At 47.5% G+C, this 22,393-nt stretch overlaps 1 protein-coding gene across 1 annotated transcript in view; it reads left to right on the plus strand.

The window, feature by feature from the left end:
* ADAM12 (ADAM metallopeptidase domain 12) overlaps positions 1 to 22,393 on the plus strand; it is a 2,563,649-nt gene that overhangs the window by 2,305,883 nt on the left and 235,373 nt on the right. The window contains exon 18 of the mRNA XM_085606237.1: positions 17,292 to 17,400. Coding sequence (XP_085462363.1) covers positions 17,292 to 17,400 — 109 coding nt within the window. The remainder of the gene's footprint in view (positions 1 to 17,291; positions 17,401 to 22,393) is intronic.

Consider the following 22,393-nt stretch of genomic DNA (forward strand, 5'->3'; position numbering starts at 1 on the left):
CTCACTGCTTATTCTGATAGATTTATGCTCCCTTACCATTTGAAGTTCAATCTGTCTAGTCTAGCAGCTTCAAAATGTCTATGCTAATCCGCAACTTGAGCAAAAAATATAGGTTGCCCTCCTTCCCTCAAAGAGCATCTAGGGCTGTATTACACTACAAGTGCATTTTCATTGTTTGCGCTGGGCGCACCTTTTCAAAAGTGTGCCCTGCACAAACAATGCAAGAGCACCATATTACAATGAATGCGCTGCCCCTTTCACAGTGCAGGCGCCAACACCCCTGCACTTTTAAAGGGGAATATAGATCCCCCTTACAGGCAGGTGCAGTCAGAGACTGCACTTGCATGCAAGGGGATGTCTCGAAGGTCCATAGTACCTCCTTCCGCCCCTCCAGAGTGCTGCTCTCAGGGGGCGCACTGACAATGCCCCACCTTTTAGTTAGCGCACTGTTAGTGCACCTCCTGAGAGCTTCATTGCATCTGCGCGGTTGTCTGTAATACGGCGCGGGCGCAGATGCAAAGGGATTCTCTCATTTGCTAGGGGCACCCCCCATGCAAATGAGGCAACACTCCCTGAAGATAGCGCTGGCGCTTTATGTGCACCAGTGCTATTGGTATTGCAGAAGGGGCTGCACAGAGCATCTGTGGCCCCTTCTGTAACACCAAAGTACCCCGGGGGTGAGCAAAGCGGGCGCAAACGCCCATTGTGCCTCAGGGGTACTTTGTGTAATACAGCCCCTGGTGTGTTCTCACATCCATTATGTAAGATGTAAAATATTTCTCCAAGTATAGCAAGCCAAGAGAGGTACAACAATATAGGCACCTACGAGTGTTGAGAGAAAGCCTGAATCGAAACGTTAAAAAAGAGTATTCAGTGTTTCTTTGAATTTGCTCACCTTGAAAAAATATAAAACATTAAACAGATTTGAGTGCAGGAAACAGAACATTATTTTAGCTATGGGAAAGAAAGGCCACACAGTATTGACATAGCTGTGGCTGAGCTCCCACAAAGCAAAACAATCTAAATCAGTTCAACCTAGTTGATTTCTGTGAGTAATACCCAGATCATGCTTGATAGTTTGGTGCAAGGAGAAAGACCTTCTTAACCCCTTCGCTGCTGCGGACATTCCGCTGCAGCGCTGGGGGGGGCAGGGGGGCAGCGCGGCGGGCCTGTGCTCATGACGGAGCCGCTCCGTCATGAGCCACAGTTGAGCTGTGCTCATGACGGAACGGTTCCGTCATGACTCCGCCCATTTGCGTTGTCGCCCCGCACAGGCGGGGAAACAGCGCCGCGCAGGCGGAGCGGCCGCCGGCAGGATTGTCATGACGGAACCGTTCCGTCATGAGCACACGACAACCGTGGCTCATGACGGAACGGTTCCGTCATGAGCAGGGAAGGGGTTAAGGAAAAGTAGTATGCGGTATGTGAACAACTTCACCACAGCAACAATAGAGTTAAAAAATAAATCATATATAAATTGCAAACTTCCCCCCAAAAATATAACGATTAAAAGCACGTAATTAATGATGTAAGTGGGGCACTCCCCAAGGCCAACCAGAATGGAATGCAGCAAGATATAAGTTGCTCATACAAATGCTAGGTATCCTTTGTGGCGGAGTGGAAATTAAACGTTTTACTTTCAAACTTAGAATTTTTCTGGAGGTTAAAAACTGTCAGTAGGACAAGACTGGAAGCTGTAGCGGAATAGGTCCCCATATGGCTGGATACATTTTTTGTGAGTTTCCCTCTGTAGTCTCATGCTATGGGGTGAAAAGCTGTGGGTGGGACAAACCTCCAAAATGTTACTCGCAAAGTTGCATCTTTGGATAGGAAACGTTGTTACTGTGTTCCGGGCCTCCAGAGATAACTTTCTAAGCTCTAACTTTCAGAAAACATTATGTATCTTCTTCCCAGGTGCTACTAAAGTTTGAACAGTTTTGGGAAAGCGTTCTTAGGCATCAGCCCACAGGTTCAAACGTTGGAAGGTACAGGGCAAAGTGTCCAGTTTCAACATGTTCCTCGGTTTCCTCTGCAGCAGTTCAAACTCCCTGAGTAAACAAGGTCGTCTTCACTCCTCAGACACACAGACTGGGTGAAGAAATGTCCAGCTGCCAGTGGGTTAATTTTCCACGTACATGTCGGTTACTCTGGACCATCTGCTTTGGGAGAGAAGCTCCACCAAGCAAACTTCCCTAGACAAAACATGGGCCCATTTGTTCTTATGCGGTATTAAAGGGCTGCATTCCTTAACTTTTGGAGCAGTTGTCAAGGCCCAGAAATTCAGGTTAAAGCTGGAAACAAAATTTTCTCCAGGGCATTCTATCAGGAAATTGCGAATTCTCTGCAGGCAGCAAGAAAGTCTGCTCTTCTTTTAGTCAAATGCAAAAAGAACTATTGATGGACGGAATGCAGAACAAATCAAAACATTTACCCCCAGTCAAGAGATCTGAGTTAAATCTATCATTCGTTTGCTCACCATGCCAGCCTAGTTTAGACCTGGCCATATGCAAATCAGTCTTGACCCTGTGCCTCATGGGAACAGTCCAGCCTGAACTGCCAAGCCAGGTCCTCCCTGGACCGGAAACAAGCATCCTAGGACCGGTTTCAGGGTTTCACCCCTCTTCAGCCAGGATAGCTTGATTCCAGTGGCATGGAGAGCACGGGACTCATGTCTCAGCATACCCGTCCCACTCGGGGTGACAAATGCAAAAAGAACTATTGATGGACAGAATGCAGAACAAATTAAAACATTCACCCCCAGTCAAGAGATCTGGGTTAAATCCATCATTCTTTTGCTCACCATGCCACCCCAGTTTAGACCTGCCATATGCAAATCAGTCTTGACCCTGTGCCTCATGGGAACAGTCCAGCCCGAACTGCCAAGCCAGGTCCTCCCTGGACCGGAAACAAGCATCCTAGGAGCGGTTTCGGGGTTTCACCCCTGTTCAGCCAGGATAGCTTGATTCCAGTGGCATGGAGAGCACGGGACCCACGTCTGAGCGTACCCGTCCCACTCGGGGTGACAAATGCAAAAAGAACTATTGATGGACGGAATGCAGAACAAATGAAACATTCACCCCCAGTCAAGAGATCTGGGTTAAATCCATCATTCTTTAGCTGACCATGCCACCCCAGTTTAGACCTGGCCATATGCAAACCAGTCTTGACCCTGTGCCTCATGGGAACCGTCCAGCCCAAACTGCCAATCCTGGTCCTCCCTGGACCAGAAACAAGCATCCTAGGACTGGTTTTGGGGTTTCAGCCAGGATAGCTTGATTCCAGTGGCATGGAGAGCACGGGACCCACGTCTGGGTACAGCTAGTTGTCGAGGTAGGGGAAGATTGGAAACCAGACTATCAGAGATTGATTGAGACCACCGCCATCACCTTTGTGAACACCAGAGGGTCACTGGTAAGGCCAAAAGTGAGCACAGTCAACTGAAAGTGCTCGGGGTTCACCGTGAACTGCAGATAATGCCTGTGGGCAGGCAGGACGACTGTGACAATAGGTGTCCTGCAAGTTCAATGCTATCATCCAGTCTCCAGGGTCCAGGGCAGACAGGACCTGAGCTGTGAACATCTTGCATTTCTCCTCTTGAGAAAGGGGTAGATCTAGTACAGGGCTGACTCCTCTGCCTTTTTTGGGTAGCAGGAAGTAGCAGGAGAAGCATCCTCAATCTAATTCTGATGTCAATGTCTCCTCTCCCCATGGTTCCTTTGGCCAAAGGAGCCTGCACCTCCTGACGGACCAGGGAGAGGTGGTCCTCCATCAGACAATTAGAGGATGGTGGCATGGGCGGCAGGGTTTCAGTGAATGGAATGGTGTAACCCTGCTGAACAATTTGGAGCACCCATTGTCCGAAGGCATGGACTGCCAGAGGGGCAGGTGGTGCTTGATCCTACTGGTGAGAGGGCAAACTAAAAGGGTTTGGAGGCTGTGGCTGCCAAGGAGTGGTGGACTGAGTAGACCACTGGCCTTGGGTCCCACAGGGCATGTGGGAACCATGCCGCTGACACGAAAGGATTGGGAATACTGCTGGCCTTGTGGATGAGGTTGGTAACCTTCCGTAGCCACGGAAGGGGGCGAAAGACAGAATCGGGCTGGTGCAGGATCATGAAGTCCTAGCTAGTGGGCAGTGGCCCTGCTGTCCTTAAAGTGCTCAAGCGCTGAATCTACCTTGTCGACAAAGGGGCGGGTGCCATCAAAGGGCATGTCCATTAGTGATGCCTAGACATCCCCCAAATATCCAGTAGATCTCAGCTATGCATAGCATCAGAATGCCACTGATGATGCAACCGCTCTGTCGTTCGAGTTGGTTATACCCAGTCTGCAGCATGGTTAAATTTGCTCCCTCCCTGCCATCAGCAATAGCCTGGGTCAGGAAGGCTCAGGCCTCATCCAAGACCATGGGAAGCACTTGTGGAACCAAATCCCAAACAGTGTGAGAATTCTGGCGTCACCAAGAATGACATCACAGAAAGCTGCTCCGGGGAATGTCGTAGTCTCGTGACTGGAGCAGATCCAGAAACAGATCAAAGGGGCCCGACTGGCACCGGGGGAGGACCTACGACGGGGTCTTCGTTGATGCCTTTTGAAATGGGCTTGTAAGCCCTCATGAGGCTGCTTCTTAACCAGGGTGTAGCAGATCCTAATACAAATAATGACCCAGTGCGAAATGCTTTGTTTCTGCACTACCCGACCTTTTTTATCCAGTATTGGGGTATCTTTCATAGATTCACATACCTGAATCATTCCCCGTCGTTGAGGCGGGAGTCCCCGGGAAATAAAAAAGTAGTGCCAAAATGTTAGTAGTAGTAGTAGGCCCAAAGAAAAGGCCTAAAGACTATATCTTAGTAGCCTATCTACCTCATTATGCAAAAGAAACCAAGAATTTGGTAACAACCAATCAGACACCAGCACCCTTCTAGAACCCTCTCAGCAGAGCCAGTTCTCCTCAGATTTTCACCGAACGTCGTGTGGAAGGGAGTCTCCCTGAGTGCCTCTCAGTTTTTCAACTTGCTTCAGCATGTCTGACAAGAAGGCCTTGTTTAAATCCTGCAGGACTGCGCCAAGAAGAGGGTCCATGTTGATGATCAACATTTGGACTGCATCTACTGCCTCTACCCTAAACATGAGGCAAGAGATTGCAAGATTTGCCGCACCTTCCCTACCAAAACTCCTAGGGATAGGGAGGCGAGAGTGCTTTTGTGGCTGAAATCCTCTTCGGCTGAGGAGGATGACAGAGCCTCTACTTCTAGAAAGAGAGCTAGATCGCAGGACAACTCTTCCAGTGAGGGAAAGAAGCGCCAGAAATCTCACCATTCTACTTCCGGTTCTGTTCAGAGGAGTCCCAAAATTTCCTCTGAATCAGCGCACTCTCCTCAGGATTCTACGGTCAAGGCTAGGACACAAACTGTGAGCAAAATCTCTGGCTTTCTCTCCATCTACGATTTCTGTCACCTCGTCTGCTCCTTCATTGACGGATACCATCTCGACGACGGCCATTACCTATCTCTCTCAAGAAAACCCGTCGTCGTGGCGTCGCCGACGAAGTCCTCGTCGACGAAGCCAGCATCGACGACGAAGCTTTCATCGTCGATAAGAGAAGTGTCGACGAAGATCTCGTCGTCGAAAGTCCCGTCGACGACGATCCCGTCGACGAAGAGCTCGTCGACGAAAATCCCATCAACGAAGACCCCGTCGACGTCGAGCTCGTCGACGAAGGCTCCGTCGACGAAGGCTCCGTCGACGTCGTGCCCGTCGATGACGATGATCCCGTCGACGACGATGATCCCATCGACGAAGACGATTCCGTCGACGACGACGATCCTGTCGATGACGATTCCATCGACAAGTTCGTCGACGATAGCCCCGTTGACGACGACCTCGTCGACGATGGACACTAAAAACCAATTAAACATCAAAGGAATCCATTTCTACTACAATGCCTGGAGATTTACCTGTCCAGTCTCCGACACTTGCCATGGCGCCCGCTCATTCCACTCCTATTTCCACCAGGAGTTTCCAGCTAAAGACTTTTCAAAGACAGGAATGTAGCGACATATCACCGTTTACTCCCTCACATCTCCTAGAAACATATGTGCAGGGTGAGGATGATGATTATGAGGATGACGAGGACGAAGGGCCCTTTGGGATCGCTCGCCATCCTTCCGAACTGCACATCAAGTGTCAAGATGACGATGATGAGGAGGAGGACAATTATCAGGGGCATTACTATCAGGAAGATATAGTCGTTCCGCATCATAGACCTTGCTACAGACAACCTCGTCAGAGCGAGATGTCACATCTGCCTCCGACTTTAATTCAAGACCTGCAAGCCATGCTTGCAGATTATAAGCAGCGTTTTCCACCGCAGCCAGTCAGTCCACAGCTTCCGCAGACTGCGCCGCGGCCGGACCCATTGCCTTTGCCTGAAGATCCAGCCCCAACGCCTCAACTGCCTGATCCTCCACAGGACCCGCGTCAAGGTCAAGATTCAACCTCGGAGGAGGAATTCGAAGAGGGTGAGCTACCAGACCCAGCAGACCCTTGGGATTCTTATATAATCCCTATGCCTTCGCCACCCACCCCTCTACCATCTGATTTGCCACCAGAAGATATAGGGGATTCCATAACCTTATGCAGCACGCTGCAACCAGGTTCCACTTGCCGGTTACCATTGAGCAGTCTGACTGTTTTCTTCATGACTTTAAAGAGGAGTCAAGAAAGGTTACAAGAGCTATCCCTATCATTGACTACATTTGGAAGGAAGGAGTTAAAATTATGAAAAACCCAGCATCAGTGCCAGCGGTGCTTCCACGGATTGACTAAAAATACCGTGCTCCTGCCAACAGTCCTTCCTGTCTCATTGGCCAACCTCGTCCAGACTCGGTTATCTCATAGGCAGCCCAACAAAAATCTAAGAATCCGGCAGCACCTGTCACTACACCACCGGATAGGGAAGGACGACGCCTGGATTTAATTGGCAAAAAAATGTCAACGATGGCAGCTGCATCCATCAGGGCAGCCAACTCGTTGGCGATAATAGGGCGTTATGACCGCCAAATGTGGTCAGGAATGGCAAGCTTTATTGACCTCATCCCAGAGGACAACAGACAAGACGCTCAGAAGATTTTGTTGGAGGGTGAGCGTGCAGCATCAGAGACTATCGACTGTGCTCTGGATATTGTGAATACTAATTTTCGCCAGTTGGCTGGGGCAGCTGTTCTCAGACGCCAGGGTTGGCTTAAGGCCACCACGTTCAGACCAGAAGTCCAGGCAAAAATATTGGATATGGCCTATGATGGCGAATCGTTGTTTGGAAAGCATATAGATGACGCACTCCAAGCAATAAAGACCGATACCGATACCGCAAGATCATTGGGCTCCTTGCAGTACAAACAAGGTACCTTCAGAGGAGCAAGAGACGGTGGATTTTCATCCAGAGGAGGTTATCACACCCAACAGAATAGGTACCAACCTCAGTATCGACAATCATATCAATCTTCCTACAGACAAACCAACACATCTGGTTTCTCTCGTCAAGGCGGACGAAAAAGATCGCAGAATCAGGGAAGAGACACCACAAGGAAGCAATGATTTCTGCAGGGCGCCTTCTACTGCTTTTCCCCTCCCTGTGGGTGCGAAGATTTCAAATTTTGTGATCAAGTGGCGAGAAATTACATCGGACCAGTGGGTTCTGAACCTGGTTCTCAACGGTCATACCTTAGAGTTTGTCACCAAGCCACCCAACACACCACCCAAGGGACCCCCTCCCCCTCGTCTTCACTTACTATTCAAAGAAGCGTTAATAATGCTCCTAAAGAACGCAATCGAGAAGGTTCCTGCACTTCAGAAGGGGATGGGTTTCTATTCCCGCTTTTTTCTCATCGAGAAGAAAACAGGGGAGTGGCGTCCAATCTTAGACCTTCGCAATCTGAACAGATTCCTCAAGAAGCAGGGATTTCGCATGGTCACTCTGGCAGAAATTCTAAGTTGCCTCAACGAGGGAGATTTTCTAGCTTTTTTAGATATGGAAGACGCTTACTTTCACATCCCAATACATCCGAAGCATCGCAAGTATCATCGCTTCATAGTGGCTGGCGCCCATTACCAGTTCAAAGTGCTCCCGTTTGGGTTAAAATCTGCCCCAAGAATATTTACGAAGTGCCTAGCTCCAGTGACAGCAGCGTTACGATCCCAAGGAATCCAAGTCTTCCCGTATTTAGACGACTGGTTGACAAAAGGTCCTTCGGAAACTCAGTCAAGACTGCAGTGACAACATCTCTTCATCTGTTCCACTCTTTGGGGCTTACGGTCAACAGGAGCAAATCTCAATTACAGCCAAAACAGATCCTTCCTTTTCTGGGAGCTCTCCTAGATACCGTCCGCTGCAAGGCATTCTTATCTCACAAACGGCAGGTTCGTCTTCAAAAGTTAGCAATTCTGATTTCCAAAAGAAAGTCAGTTTCTGTCCGGATGTTCGCGTCGCTCCTAGGGATGTGCTCCTCTGCAATACACCTCGTCCCTCTGGCACGGCTCCGGATGCGACCCTTGCAGGAGGAGTTACACCTTCAGTGGCAGCAGGCGATGGGTTCCTTCGACGACATCCTCAGAGTCACTTCAGGCATGAAGAGCGCTCTACGTTGGTGGTCCCACATTCCCAACTTAGCAGAAGGGCTCACTTTCATACAGAACATTCCAGACTTTGTCCTCACTACGGATGCTTCTATGGAAGGATGGGGAGGTCATCTCCAAGACTTACAGATACAGGGGAAGTGGTCTCCAGAGTACAAGAACAAACACATCAACAGTCTGGAATTGCGAGCAATTTTCCTGTCTCTGCAAGCTTTCCTTCCAAGGATTGCAGGTTCTTCGGTTCTGGTTCGGACCGACAATACCACCAGCATGTTTTACGTGAACAAGCAAGGAGGGACAAGATCAGCAACTCTGTCCACAGAGGCTCAGGAGTTGTGGGAATGGGTCACACTCCACAACATAACCCTCAGAGCAGAACATGTCAGAGGTCTGTGCAATACATTAGCGGACACGCTCAGCAGATCCCAATCAGATTGCCACGAATGGGAGCTAGAGCAAGCTCAAGTGCTCAGAGTATTCAGAGCTTGGGGAACACCGCCACTAGATTTGTTCGCCACAAAAGAGAACAAGAAATGCCGCTTTTATGCCAGCAGATACCCTCAACAGGGGTCAAGGGGGAATGCCCTGTCCATGCGATGGTCAGGGATTTGTGCTTACGCTTTTCCCCCGATACCTCTAATTCCGAGGGTCATACGCAAAGTGAAGTCGGAGGGCTGTCGTCTCATCTTGATTGCACCCAGATGGCCGCGCCAATACTGGTTTCAGGAGCTTCTATTACTATCCCAGGACCAGCCGATCCGTCTTCTCCCGACGCCCGCAATGCTGTCAAGGAACAGAGGTCAGGTTCTCCACCCAGACCCTCAGTCCCTACATTTACACGCATGGCTCCTGACTTCTTAGAATTTAAGGAGCTGGATATCCCTCAAGACTGTAGGGATATATTAACGGAATCACGGGCCCACAGCACGATAAAAACTTACCGTCTGAAATGGAAACGGTTTTGCTGTTGGTGTGAAGCAAACCAGGTGCACCCGGTGGACGCTCCTGCAGAACAGATCCTCCCTTATTTGTTACACCTGGCAAGATCTGGACTTTCTTTCCCTTCAGTCAAAGTCCACTTAGCTGCACTTTCCAGATTCAGAAAGGGTGCTCATGGCCCTTCCCTTTGTTCATCCTCTTTAATTAAGCAGTTTATGAAAGGACTTTTCCGGGAGTTTCCTCCGGTCAGACTTCCGCCACCGGAATGGGAACTCAACACAGTATTAATGCAATTAATGAAGCATCCATTCGAGCCCATCCACAAGGCTGACCTCAAATTCCTTACCTGGAAGGTTGCTTTACTTCTGGCTTTAACATCAGCTCGACGAGTGAGTGAAATTCCGGCATTTACTACAAAAGAACCTTTTCTACACTTCACTCAAGATTACGTGCACCTCCGAACTAATTTGTATTTGTAGGGGAATTTATATAGCGCATGTATACCGACAGGTCTCTTAGCGCTGACAGAAGGAGATTTGCAAAAATGGCCCGGCAAAGACAGTCCTGGTGACAGGGATCTTAAGAAGTGTCTCTAAAAAGCAGCGTTTTCAGTAGCTTTCGAAAAGGGAGTAAGCCTGGTTCTTTCCGTAAAGCATCCGGCAGTTGGTTCCAAAGACGTGGCAAGATAACAGAGAAAGCTCGCCCACCCTTGGAGGCCACATTGCTTCGAGGGCAGACCAGCTGGAAAGCATCTGTAGATCGGAGTAGGCGTCCTGGAACATATTTAGCCAGGCGATCCCTAATGTAGCTGGGGGCGTGACTATAGAGGGATTTATGGGCGATACATAGGCCCTTGAATTTTGCGCGTTGTCTAACGGGCAACCAGTGTAGCTTAAGAAGCAGAGGTGAGGCATGAGACCTCCTAGGAAGGCTGAAAACCAACCTAGCAGCGTCATTCTGTACCACCTGGAGCCGGTTAGTGAGTTTCAGAGGAAGGCCCAGGTACAGCGCATTCCCATAGTCAAGGCGTGATAAAATAGTAGCCGAGACTATGGATTTCATGGAGGAAGTTGATAGAATGGGAACCAGCTTCCTCAGTTGCCTCAGGATACCAGAGCAGGTGCCCACCACTGAGGAGACTTGATGACTTAGCGAACGTTCTGCATCAATCTTGATTCCCAAGCTTTTCACGACTGGGGATGGACAGGGAGGAGTCCTAAGTTCTTTGGGCCAGAACAGGCCACCCCAGGAGTTATTAATGGTTGGGACGACGAGAACCTCCGTTTTATCGGGGTTGATTTTTAAAGAATTAGCTGTCATCCAGTTAGTTGTGAATCTTAAAATATTTTGAACCGTCTCCTGGGCATGGGCTGAATTGTCAATCCTCAGAATAAGCTGAGTGTCGTCAGCATAATTAAAGACACGACAGTCCAGATTGGATAAGGCGGTCACTAAGGGTTGCAAATAGATATTAAAAAGCAAAGGGGACAGCGCAGAGCCCTGGGGTATGCATGGGATGACACCTCTCTTAGAGGAACAATCACCAAGATGCACCCTTTGCGAGCGACCAGAGAGAAAGGATTTTAGCCAGTCAAGGGCCGAGCCCCTGAGTCCCAGATCCATCAGACGGGTCAGCAAGATGGAGTGGCTGACCGTATCGAATGCTTCAGAGAGGTCCAAGAGCACAAGTGCGCTCGGCTCTCTCTTGTCAGCATTCAATCTAAGGTCGTCAAGGACAGACAACATGACTAGCTCCGTGCTATGATGGGCTCTGAAACCAGCCTGACGTGGATGTAGAAGCTTAAATGTGTCCAGGAAGTCGGATAGGCTTTTTAGGACATGTTGCTCCATAACTTTAGCCAAAAAGGGGAGTTGTGAAATAGGCCTATAGTTTTTCAGTTCAGCCTTGTCAGCTCCTGACTAATCCAACATTTATCCCTAAGGTGCCGTCACAGTTTCATCTTAATGAACCAGTGACGTTAAAAACCTTCTTTCCTAACCCATCTACTCCAGTGGAACGAGCCTTACATTCTCTCGATATCAAGAGATGTCATAAATTCTATCTTCAAAAAACAAAGAACCTTAGAAAGTCCGACCAATTGTTCGTGGCTTATGGCCAAACCACCCTGGGAAGGGCGGTGACAAAATCCACCATTGCCAGATGGATAGCATCTACAATCCTTTTCTGCCATGACAAAGCTCACAGGCCATTGTTACGGAAACCCAAGGCCCATTCCACAAGAACAGTAGCAGCATCTACAGCATTGTTTGCTGGTGTGACTCTAGAAAATATCTGCCGTGCTGCGACATGGAAAAATGTCCACACTTTTACGAGACATTACTGCCTCCAATCTACGTATCGAGACGATGCCACAGTTGGACAAGCTGTCCTGCGACATCTGTTTCTTTGAGATGTTTTCAGGTACCTTTTTCATACTTTTAACATGTAATATGTTGATATCTTTTGGTATGACAATACAATGTTTTACAATGATGATTTGCTTTAATTTTAATGTTATTGCTTTACATGCTGTTTTCTCTTTATAGATTGCATGTTTCGAATTTTAAGATTCTTTTCTTATACCTCTTGTTAACAAGCTGTGGATGCAAAGGGAGTATCAGCACTAGTCTCCCACCATCCGCAAACGACTGTATACTTGGTATACTGCTTGCTATTCTGATTCAGGCATGTGAATCTATGAAAGATACCCCAATACTGGATAAGAAAACACGTTACTTACCTGTAACTGTAGTTATCCAGTATTGGTATCTTTCATAGATTCACATGCACCCACCCTCCTCCCCGTAGAGTCAGTTCTTTATATTTTGGGACATTACTTCCCACTTGTGCTACGAAAATCTGAGGAGAACTGGCTCTGCTGAGAGGGTTCTAGAAGGGTGCTGGTGTCTGATTGGTTGTTACCAAATTCTTGGTTTCTTTTGCATAATGAGGTAGATAGGCTACTAAGATATAGGCTTTAGGCCTTTTCTTTGGGCCTACTACTACTACTAACATTTTGGCACTACTTTTTTATTTACCGGGGACTCCCGCCTCGGCGACGGGGAATGATTCAGGCATGTGAATCTATGAAAGATACCAATACTGGATAACTGTAGTTACAGGTAAGTAACTTGTTTTCTTATCTCCCACATAACCCACAAAGAGTTGGTCGTCTACCCAGAACTGTTTTGTGCGGTCAAGGTAGAACGACAATGCTCTTTTTGGGTCCAGACGATGGAGATGCTCCTTTTCCTTCGAGGAATGAGAAGTAGCAAAAAAAGTGGGCAGTGTGACCGACTGACCCAGGTGTAATTGGGTCACCACTTTAGGAAGGAATGAGGGTCGGCTGCCAAGCACCACCTTATCCGGGAATGTCATGAGATAGGGAGGCTTGGATGATAAAGCCTATAGCTCACAAACCCACCCAGGATATGACATTGCTACTAGGAATGCTGTATTGATGGTAAGCAACAGGAGGGGACAAATATGTAGTAGCTCAAAGGGAGCACACATCAGGAAAGTGAGAACTAGGTTGAGATCATACCGCGGCATTATGAAGGGCATAGGGGTAAATATATGTACAAGCCCTCTCAGGAACCTATTCACAATAGGGACCTTGAATAACGAGGGTTGGTTAGGCAGCCGCAGGAAAGCAGACAGGAGTGACCCATCTGTCATTACTGTGAGATCTGGTTGGGGAAGGGAAAGGGGTCTGCATCTGACCGAATAGCAGGTTGTTAGCCACCACTGCAGGTCTTTTGTAATTTCCTCCGAGAACTAGACCATGTCGGAGAGAGTCCCTTGATGCTGCACCCACTGGAACTTTGGGTCCCACCCCAGATCTGTCGTGATTTACAACAGGATGCAGGAAGCCATGAGTGCCAGCAGCCTCAGAGTCATTCTCACCAAAATCCAGGAGAGAGGCTAAAACATCGGTATCGTAAACTGAATATCCTGGACTAGCTGCTCAGGAGGACAAGCCCACAACTGCACTGTATCAAAACAGCTCAGATGAAGGGAAGCATCTGAGAAGGAGTCAGGTGTGACTTTGGCACATTATAAACCACAGCGAATGCAGGAGGTCTGCCGTGGTCTGGAGGTGGGAAACAACAGTCTGGAACGAGGTAGCCTTCAACAGCCAGTTGTCAAGGTAGGGGAAGACGGGAACCCCTAACCTGCGCACATGAGCTGTAACCACTGCCATCACCTTGGTGAACACCCGAGGGGCACTGGTAAGGCCAAAGGGTAGCACAGTGAACTGGAAGTGCTTGTGGCCAACCTTGAACCGGAGGTAACGTCTGTGGGTTGGCAGGAAGGGAATGTGAAAATACGCATCCTGCAAGTCCAACGCTACCAGCCAGTCTCCTTGGTCTAGGCCTGACAAGACCTGAGCCAACGTGAGCATCTTAAATTTCTCCTTTTTGAGGAAGAGAATGAAGGTCCAGAGGTCTAGAATAGGATTTCTTTTTAGGTATCAGAAAGTAGCGGTAATAGCAACCACTGCCTACTTCTGAAACCAGAATCCTCTCCATAGCCCCCTTGGCCAGGAGAGTTGTGACTTCCTGTCTCAGCAAAACAAGATGATCCTCCGCCAGCTGTTCTTGAGATGGTGGTAAAGGAGGAGGAAAAGATAGAAAAGGGAAAGAGCAGCCATCCCGAATGATCTGCAAGACCTATTTGTCCGATGTTATGGACTGCCAGTGGAGGAAGAGATATTGAATTCTCCCTCCAACTGGACACCTATGGTCTTGCAGAGCCAAATTCGGAAGGCTTAGAGCCTGCAGCTGCCGGGGGGAGTGGCAAACTACTTCTCGCTACCATTTCCATAAAGGCCGGAATGCACCGCGTCCACATCCCCACACAACTTGGGCAGTCTGTGCAGGACGGTGGCCGGGGTATGGCTGACGCAGTTGAAAACCCCTTCTGTTACCTCGAAAGGGACGAAAGGCAGACTGGAGGCAAGGTGTCACTAAGAGGCCCAGGGACCTGGCGGTAGCCCGTAAGTTCTTGAAGTGCTCCGGTGCCGAGTCTGCCTTCTCTCCGTCGAGACGAGTCCCATCGAAGGGCATGTCCATAAGGTTGGCCTGGACATCACCCAAAAAGCCAGATGTTCCCAGCGAAGCGTGGCACCGCAAGGTCAACAAAACAGCTCTACCCAACGAGTCAGTCGTATCCAAAACACACCTAATGGTGAACTTTGCTGCATCTCTCCCATCTTTCACTCCCTGGGAAATCACAGCCCGGGCCTCCTCTGAGACCTGTGGCAGCACTTGCACAAATGTGTCCCAAAGGGTGTGCTAGAAATGGCCCAATAGGCATGAAGTGTTCACCGACCAAAATGCCAGACTGGCAGAAGAAAACATCTTATTCTCACATGCGTCCAGCCTCTCGGATTCCCAGTCTGGGAGGGGCAGAAGGAAACGCGCCATGGGACGTCGAGGCTTGGACCACCAAGCTCTCAGAAGTAGGATGATCACTGAGGAAACTTGGATCACCCAGTGCAGGGCGATGGAGGTGTGCTATAGTTCTGTTCACAGGAGCCCCTGTGCTAGGCTTGGACCATGAACCTAGAAGGACATCCATTAGTGCCTCATTAAAGGGCAAGAGGAGTTCAGATGAAGAAGCCCCAGATTGAAGCACTTCAGTCAAGAGAGTAGTCTTGACTTGCACCAAGGGCAGATCCAGCCCAATGACCAAAGCCGTCCTCTTTACCACCATAGCCCTCCTTAGCCATAGTAGGTAGAGAGAGCATAGCAGCATCTGGAGATGTGTCCAGACCACTGGCCTGAGCAAGCTCCTCATACCAGTCCAAATACTCACCAGGATAGTCTAACTGTTCTTCTATAGGGTTCAAAGACCCCTCCCACTCTTCACACATGTATGAAACCTCTTTGAAATGTATAGGCAATGACCTCGAGTCTCTGGGCTCCTTCAGCACCAGAGTCGACATTGACCGACGTCGATCTGACTACTCAGGGCAGGCCCTCCGGGAGAATCCACATCTGGGCTGGCACCAGGGAAGGTAGCGTTGGCACGACCGGTGCCAACCCAGATCCAGAATGGTTTCCATGAGAAGTCTCTATCAGATAAGTACAACAACCAGCACTGCTTCTGGTGACAGTAATTTGTAGGCCATTTCCATATTCTCTCCCCGGCTTTTTTCAAAGTTTTTACAACTTTTCATATCAAACTGCAAACAAAAATGTTGATAGATCATCTCAAGGAGTAAAGCGCATGAACTTCTCTATAAGGAACAATGGTACAGGTATGACTGATTGTGAATGTGAACAAAGAGCATGTACAAAAATTCAAACACAAAACGCAGTAATGACTATCAGTATTTCCAGTGGTTAAAATGTCTCTCACATCACAAAATATGTTGTCTATGGACCTTGTGCTCCTCTCTGACCCTCCTGTCTATTCCTCTCAGGCAGCTATGAATTCAAAGCAGCCATTCTACACATTGTAGAGATGTGAGGAAAGGCAGGCCACTACTCCATCCACAATATTTGCTTACAAATGTTGTACATTTTGGTAACATAACATTACTTGCACCGGCAGATGGGTCAAATGTGCATTTAGCAAGTCGTAGCAGAAAAAATCCTTTTCATAACAAGTCCGACACTGTCAAAACGAGATACACAATGACTACATCAGCATTAGTAAATAACACTCTTTTTTCTCAGGACAGCTTGGTAAGCATTTTTGCCAAAAGATGTGTTTGGTTGCATTACACTTGTTTGTTATCATAAACATGATACCTATGATCAGGATGGAATAGAAGACATGCAGCTGCCTCTCAAAATGGTGACCCGACACAGGAAAATGCTGCGCATGGCTTCATTTTGAATTGGGGACATTATGAACTGCATCATACCCATTGCGGCACCTTGGCGATATAGGAATGATCAAACCTGCACTACACAAATGCAAAAAAATACTAAAACGGATACAGCCAAGGTGTAATGCTTTTTTAGAAGACAGAATTTGCAAGAACGAGAAGTGAACCTTAAAATAAAAAATCTATCTTTTCTACAGTTGTATCATTTTGTAGATTGAGACAATTCTCTCCCTTTTTAGTGGGTTAGCCTGAGATTGCAGTTTTCCGCCCTAGTGATGGGAATGAATTTGAGGGACTGAAATGTGGGTATGGGTACCAGTTATGCATAATGCTTTAATATTTCGAGTGACACACGCTATTTTAAGACAGAAGTGGATATTATGCCACTTGCTCCCTTGTCCTCTTCCAAATGAGTTAGCAGGTTAACTGCCGGTAGTGGGTGGGATTTCGCAGGGAAGGTACGTGCAAATATTACAGCCATACATACGTGCAGTATACTCACTTCTCCATGCGAAAACCATAAAACTTGGTGCAAACACAGAGACAGGAGCTTGGCATTTCACCTTAGAACTGGGAGTATTCTGTAAATAACTTTGGAGTGTTCAGAATGTAAAATGATTTCAGGCCTACATTGGTAGAAATTAAATATCCATGAACATTAGTATTACTAAATTGCTATCAGTACTCACCTAACGCTGTGGCTCAATGGCAAATATTATACATTTTCTCGTTCAGTAGCGAACCACAAAAGGTAACACATTGGCAGTTATGATTTAGGATTGTCTACTTGTCTGTTGGTGATTCTGAACTATTTGACCTATTATTTTGTCATACAAAATGTTTCTACAATAAAAACATATTGATGTTTTTAAGGTTTGTAACAATAAAAAAAACTGCCACTGTGATGCAGATTGGGCCCCTCCATTTTGTGACAAACCAGGCTTAGGAGGCAGTTTGGACAGTGGACCAATTAGACTTGCAGGTGAGTGAATATAAGACATTTATTTGTAACTGTCTTAAGAGTTAACAGCTTTGTGCCTCTTGATTTAGAATCAACAGAACAGTGTTGGAAACATAAAACCGGTTTCTAAAATGTTTTTACTGCAGATGTTTACAGTATCGCTTTCCACCCATCCACTGTTACTTTCAAATACTATCTGGAATATTAGAACATTTGTAGATAAGTTAATAATAATGTCCTTTGTGTCACTCCCTTATTTAAGATAGCATGGTTTGTCTATCTCACTTCCTTGCTCCTGATTCAATAGCTTTTGTCTCCATTCTTGTTATTTGTCCCCCCCCCCCTCCCGAGTGCATTTTGGTCTCACCCTTATTTGATTGGTTGAGTTGTATCCTTTCCCCACAGTCAGAACATAAGACTGCAGTGTGTGAGGGACTATTTCCTCCCCATTTCTTTATCTCTCCTATTTCTCTGTGATCCCACCGTCTTTCATGCTTCCGCTCTCTTTATTTAAAAATTAGTTCCTGTGGCACCTGCTTTCGCTCCACTGCTGAAACGCTGGCAACAATTGTGGAATGGCTTTCAAACCAGTCCAAAATGCCCAACCATGCATGTGTATATGTATGCCCAAAAGGACTCCTTGGATTTTTTTATTTATTTACATCCATTCAAGATGGCCACTAGCAGCTGCACGTATGAAGGCCATCTTAGAATGTTTTTTCGAAGCAAAATAAAAAGCATTTCAATATGGCTGCTCTCATGGACACTAGAACCCTGAGGACACCACTTCCTGGGCAGCTGGTCGGGGGGGGGGGGGGAGCAGGAAGTGATGAGTACAGGAGAAAGTGAAGTGAGAAGTGAGAGAAACAGAAGACTCAAGGACATCCAACCCACTAGCATTTTGTAGGTCCTCAAAAACATTGCCCTAATAATTAAATACACCCCTTCAACATCCTGACCATAAAATGTATGATTAACATCAGAAAAAGTTAAATAACATATTGAAAATTGCAGGGGTTTAGCTTCCAATTCAAATAAAACAATCGGGTCTGGCGTTGAGGCCCTAGCCAGTGTAATTGTTTTTGGCATTGTTGATGCATTGGCCGGTGAGCCGGGGCTGGAGCAAGTGGTGCCATATTTTGAGGATGGCTCCAGCCTCAGGTGGTGAGGTCAGTATTCAGGACGGATCTGACGATGGGCCTCCGACAGGCTGCCACCTTGAATCCTAAGGTGCTTCAGAGGGATCATATGGAGTACCAAAGATGATTTGAGAGGCCTCCATCAGATGACAGATTTAGTCTACCGTGGCTGTCCGCAGAGGGGGGACGAAGTCAAGCGGAAGCACTTGTGGAATCTGTTTTGTAGAGCAGCTCCTAGGCTTAATGGTACCCAGAGAGTCGGATGACTGAGAATGATGAAATTGGTAGCATGATGGAGAACCGTGCTTTGATTTCTTGTTTTTTGTGCTTCTTTTACTGACCTGAACTCTTGGATCTTGATGTGGAGCTGTCTTGGTATCGGTCCCAGGAGCACGTGCATGAGCACGCCTTTATCCAGGCCCTGTACTGCTTCTTCGACTTCTTCCAGAGTTCAGCAATTGCTAGCTTTGAAAGGCACTCCCAAATGGCCTTGAGGTTCATTTTAACAAAACACAAGCATGAGTTTGTGTCATGCTGGGTTCTGAAGCACCACAGGCAGACTTTGAATGTGTCTGTTAACTGCACCTGTCATTGACAATCACAACACAGTCCGAACCCTTGTCATTTTGGGGTTCATATCTGCACACAGTAAGAGTTTTGATAGAAAAAACAAGTTTTCATGAGGTAACGTTCTGTCAAGAGGCAGCACTGCTAGCTCTGGATCTGTGATGGAAGGCGCAACAAGAAAGGAACTAACGTCAGTGTGCAGATGCGGTGCATATATAGTTATCAAATTCAAGCCGTGACAGAGCTAATGCAGAACGGCACCATCTAACCTAATGACGTGTGAGGGAATTGCTGTAAAGTTTCCACATCCAATCTGGCTCCAAGGGAAATTCACAGGGTAAGGAATCTGCAGTTAGTAGTCTCTCTCAGAACACAATCCTGCAATTATGTTTTAGACACCCTCTCCCAAGCATGCGCACCACATCATCGATGGAAGAGGAGTACATTAACTATGAGCTGCGACAGAACACTCCAACATAGATCACTCAAAAAGAACGTGTGCAAGATTCATGCAGTGACAGCACTCTGGAGGAGGTGAGAAACATTATGAAAAACATCAGTGGAGACATGTCAATAACATTCACTATGACACAGGACTCAGCAAAAACAAGATGCTTGCGTTCAAAAACGTACAAGTGGAGCTGTCTGAAACAGAACAAGAAATAGTCTTTGTGGCACCAGAATAGTAATTTCTCGGACTATGTCAGTGAATCATCATCTTGCATGAGTCAAAGGGAACAATAGCAACCAAAAAGACACTCCGAGAGAGGGTAGATTTTCCGGGACTAGCTCGTCTGCTAGAAGAAATGACTCCTTCAGGACCTAAACAAATGTCTGACCTCCCAGATGCAGTATGGACAACACTGGCAGCTGACTTCTATCTACCCCCTGGAAACTGGGGGATACCTACTGATTCTCATTGAAGAGTATTCTTGGTAAGCCAAGTGCCGTCAACGTCAGCAACTGCCACACTACCTGTCATTGATGAAATCTTTGCAGCCTGGATTACCCCCCTCGCACTCAAAACTGACAATTGGTCCCATGCTCAGGAGAAGAGTTTCAAAGTTTCATGATGTACTGGGGAATACATTATCGGAAAAGTACACTGCTGTGGCTGCAAGCCAGTGGCATGGCCAAGAGATTCATGGCAAGTACAGAGATGGTAGGGCAAAGCTTACGCACATATTAATTGGCCAATCCCTATGTCAAAGTCTTCACAGCTGTCGTAACACACTCCATAGCTCCACAGGGAAGTGCTCACTGGAAGTTGCACTACGGAGAAAGAGACAGACCCAACTTCCATAACCAAAAGACAAGGCCCCACCAGATCATGATTTGATAGCGTCTCACTACCAAGGTGAAGATAAAAAAGCAAGCACACACAATGCTAAGCAGTGATGCCCATGCCCAAGTCCAGTGACTAAATGTTACTGCTACAGTTGCAAACCCAGAAGTCGGACATTCATTTTATTTTTTGGGCCCAGTCCCTAACTGTACCCAGGGTTAAAGGCATTATGATAACTGCCATGTCTCAGTCCCACTCCATAACCTAAAATAGCTCACACTTAAAAGGATTTCACATAGATGAAGAGGAAGTATGGCAAGGAAACAAAGATAACGGAGCGACAGATGCAATGCAGTCCAAAAAGACAGGGAAAGGGACTAACTGAAATTAAGCAGCCAGAGACAGACCTGCCCCATCACTGTATGGCCTCTGCCTATTATGACAGGTTTGGAAACCCCAGTAGCTGATTGAAAAATATGAAATCATCTAACATTCTCTCTCTATCTCTCTCTCGCATCAGGCATTTGCCTTCTCTGTCACTTTGTCGAAAAAGGGGGGCGATGTCCTGGACACCAAGATCTTGAAGACACCACTTCTTGGGCAGTTGTTGTGAGCAGCAAGAAGTGTTGTGGACAGGAAGAGGGGGGCACAGGACAGTCGAGGACATCCTTGGGATGCACGGCCGGTGAAATGGCCATACCTGTGTAAAAAAAAAAAATACAAAGCGCCTACCTTGGCTCCTGTGCGCCCCTTGGCTCTCCAAGACACGACAGCTGCTGTTCGTACGCATGCATGGCACCCATCTTGGGATTCTTTTTCTTGTACTTCGAATAAAACTATTCCATGATGGGTGTGCATGCACAAATCAAGCCAAAAGTTCTGCACAGTGCTATCCTAATAATATTGGCCGTGTTGATTCTTGGTTTATTTATAATTTAGCATCACATAATGTTGCTGTGGAGGAACAGCTGTTGGCGTGATTTTATTCAATTGCACCTTCTAAAGTGCATATATAATTTACTTGGAATTTCTCCGTTGACAGCATTCTTGCTCGATATGCCCACCAAACTAAAGAATATTGTATAAAAGGCTTTCTTTTTTTTTTTTTTTTTTTTTTTTTCGAAACCGTTTATTACAAAACTCAAAAAATATACAAAGATGGGCCTAAAACCTTCCGGCCGGCCGCTAGCAGACAAAAGGAGCATATGATACACATTGTAGAGCGTGTGTTGCGGCTGAGGAAGATGCACAGGAGTTAGCAGCGTTGATAGCCACACCATCCGGACCCCACTGTACGGTTTCATTTTAAACTGAAAGAACAACCAGAAAAACAAACCCACAAGGCAATCCACAATCAGAAATAGCAGCATGTGCTCCCCTGAGAGGGGGACCCTACCAGTCCATAGGAGTATCAAGAAGGGGAAGAGATCAGGACTAGGGCTGGGTAAACTCAATGCCCGGAACAAGGAAGATGGGTCGGCTAAGGGGATGGGGCAGGCGACGGATCGGGCAATAACGGCGGAGCACAGATTCCCCCGCGGTAGGCGTTCCAGGGGCCCCATACTTTCACCCATGTCCCAGGCTTACCTCTCGCCACATACACCACCTTTTCCCGAAACATGCACCAATCCATATGTTCCTTCCAGGCCGAGACAGTCGGGGACCTCTGGGATCCCCACAGTTGAGCAATATCGCGCTTGGCCACCATATATCCCAGAGTCACCCACCACGTCTGTGGCGCCGAGTAGTCGGTAGGTTCCCACACATTCAACAGGCATCTCCTCGCTTCGGGTAGCAGCACCACATGCGTAACCACACGCAGGACCTCATGCACACCACGCCAGAATCGCTCCACCTCCGGGCATTCCCACAATATATGCAGAAAGGTCCCCAAAGCGCCACACCCACGCTTACACAACCCGTCCACAGCATAGCCCATACGCAGGAGCCTTGGCCCCGTCATGTAGACTCTGTGGAGTATCTTGAGCTGGACGAAGCGAAGGCGGGCCGGTATGGCCACCTC

Source organism: Triturus cristatus, chromosome 1_2 (genome assembly GCF_964204655.1).
Source record: "Triturus cristatus chromosome 1_2, aTriCri1.1, whole genome shotgun sequence".
Classification (NCBI taxonomy): Eukaryota; Metazoa; Chordata; class Amphibia; order Caudata; family Salamandridae; genus Triturus; species Triturus cristatus.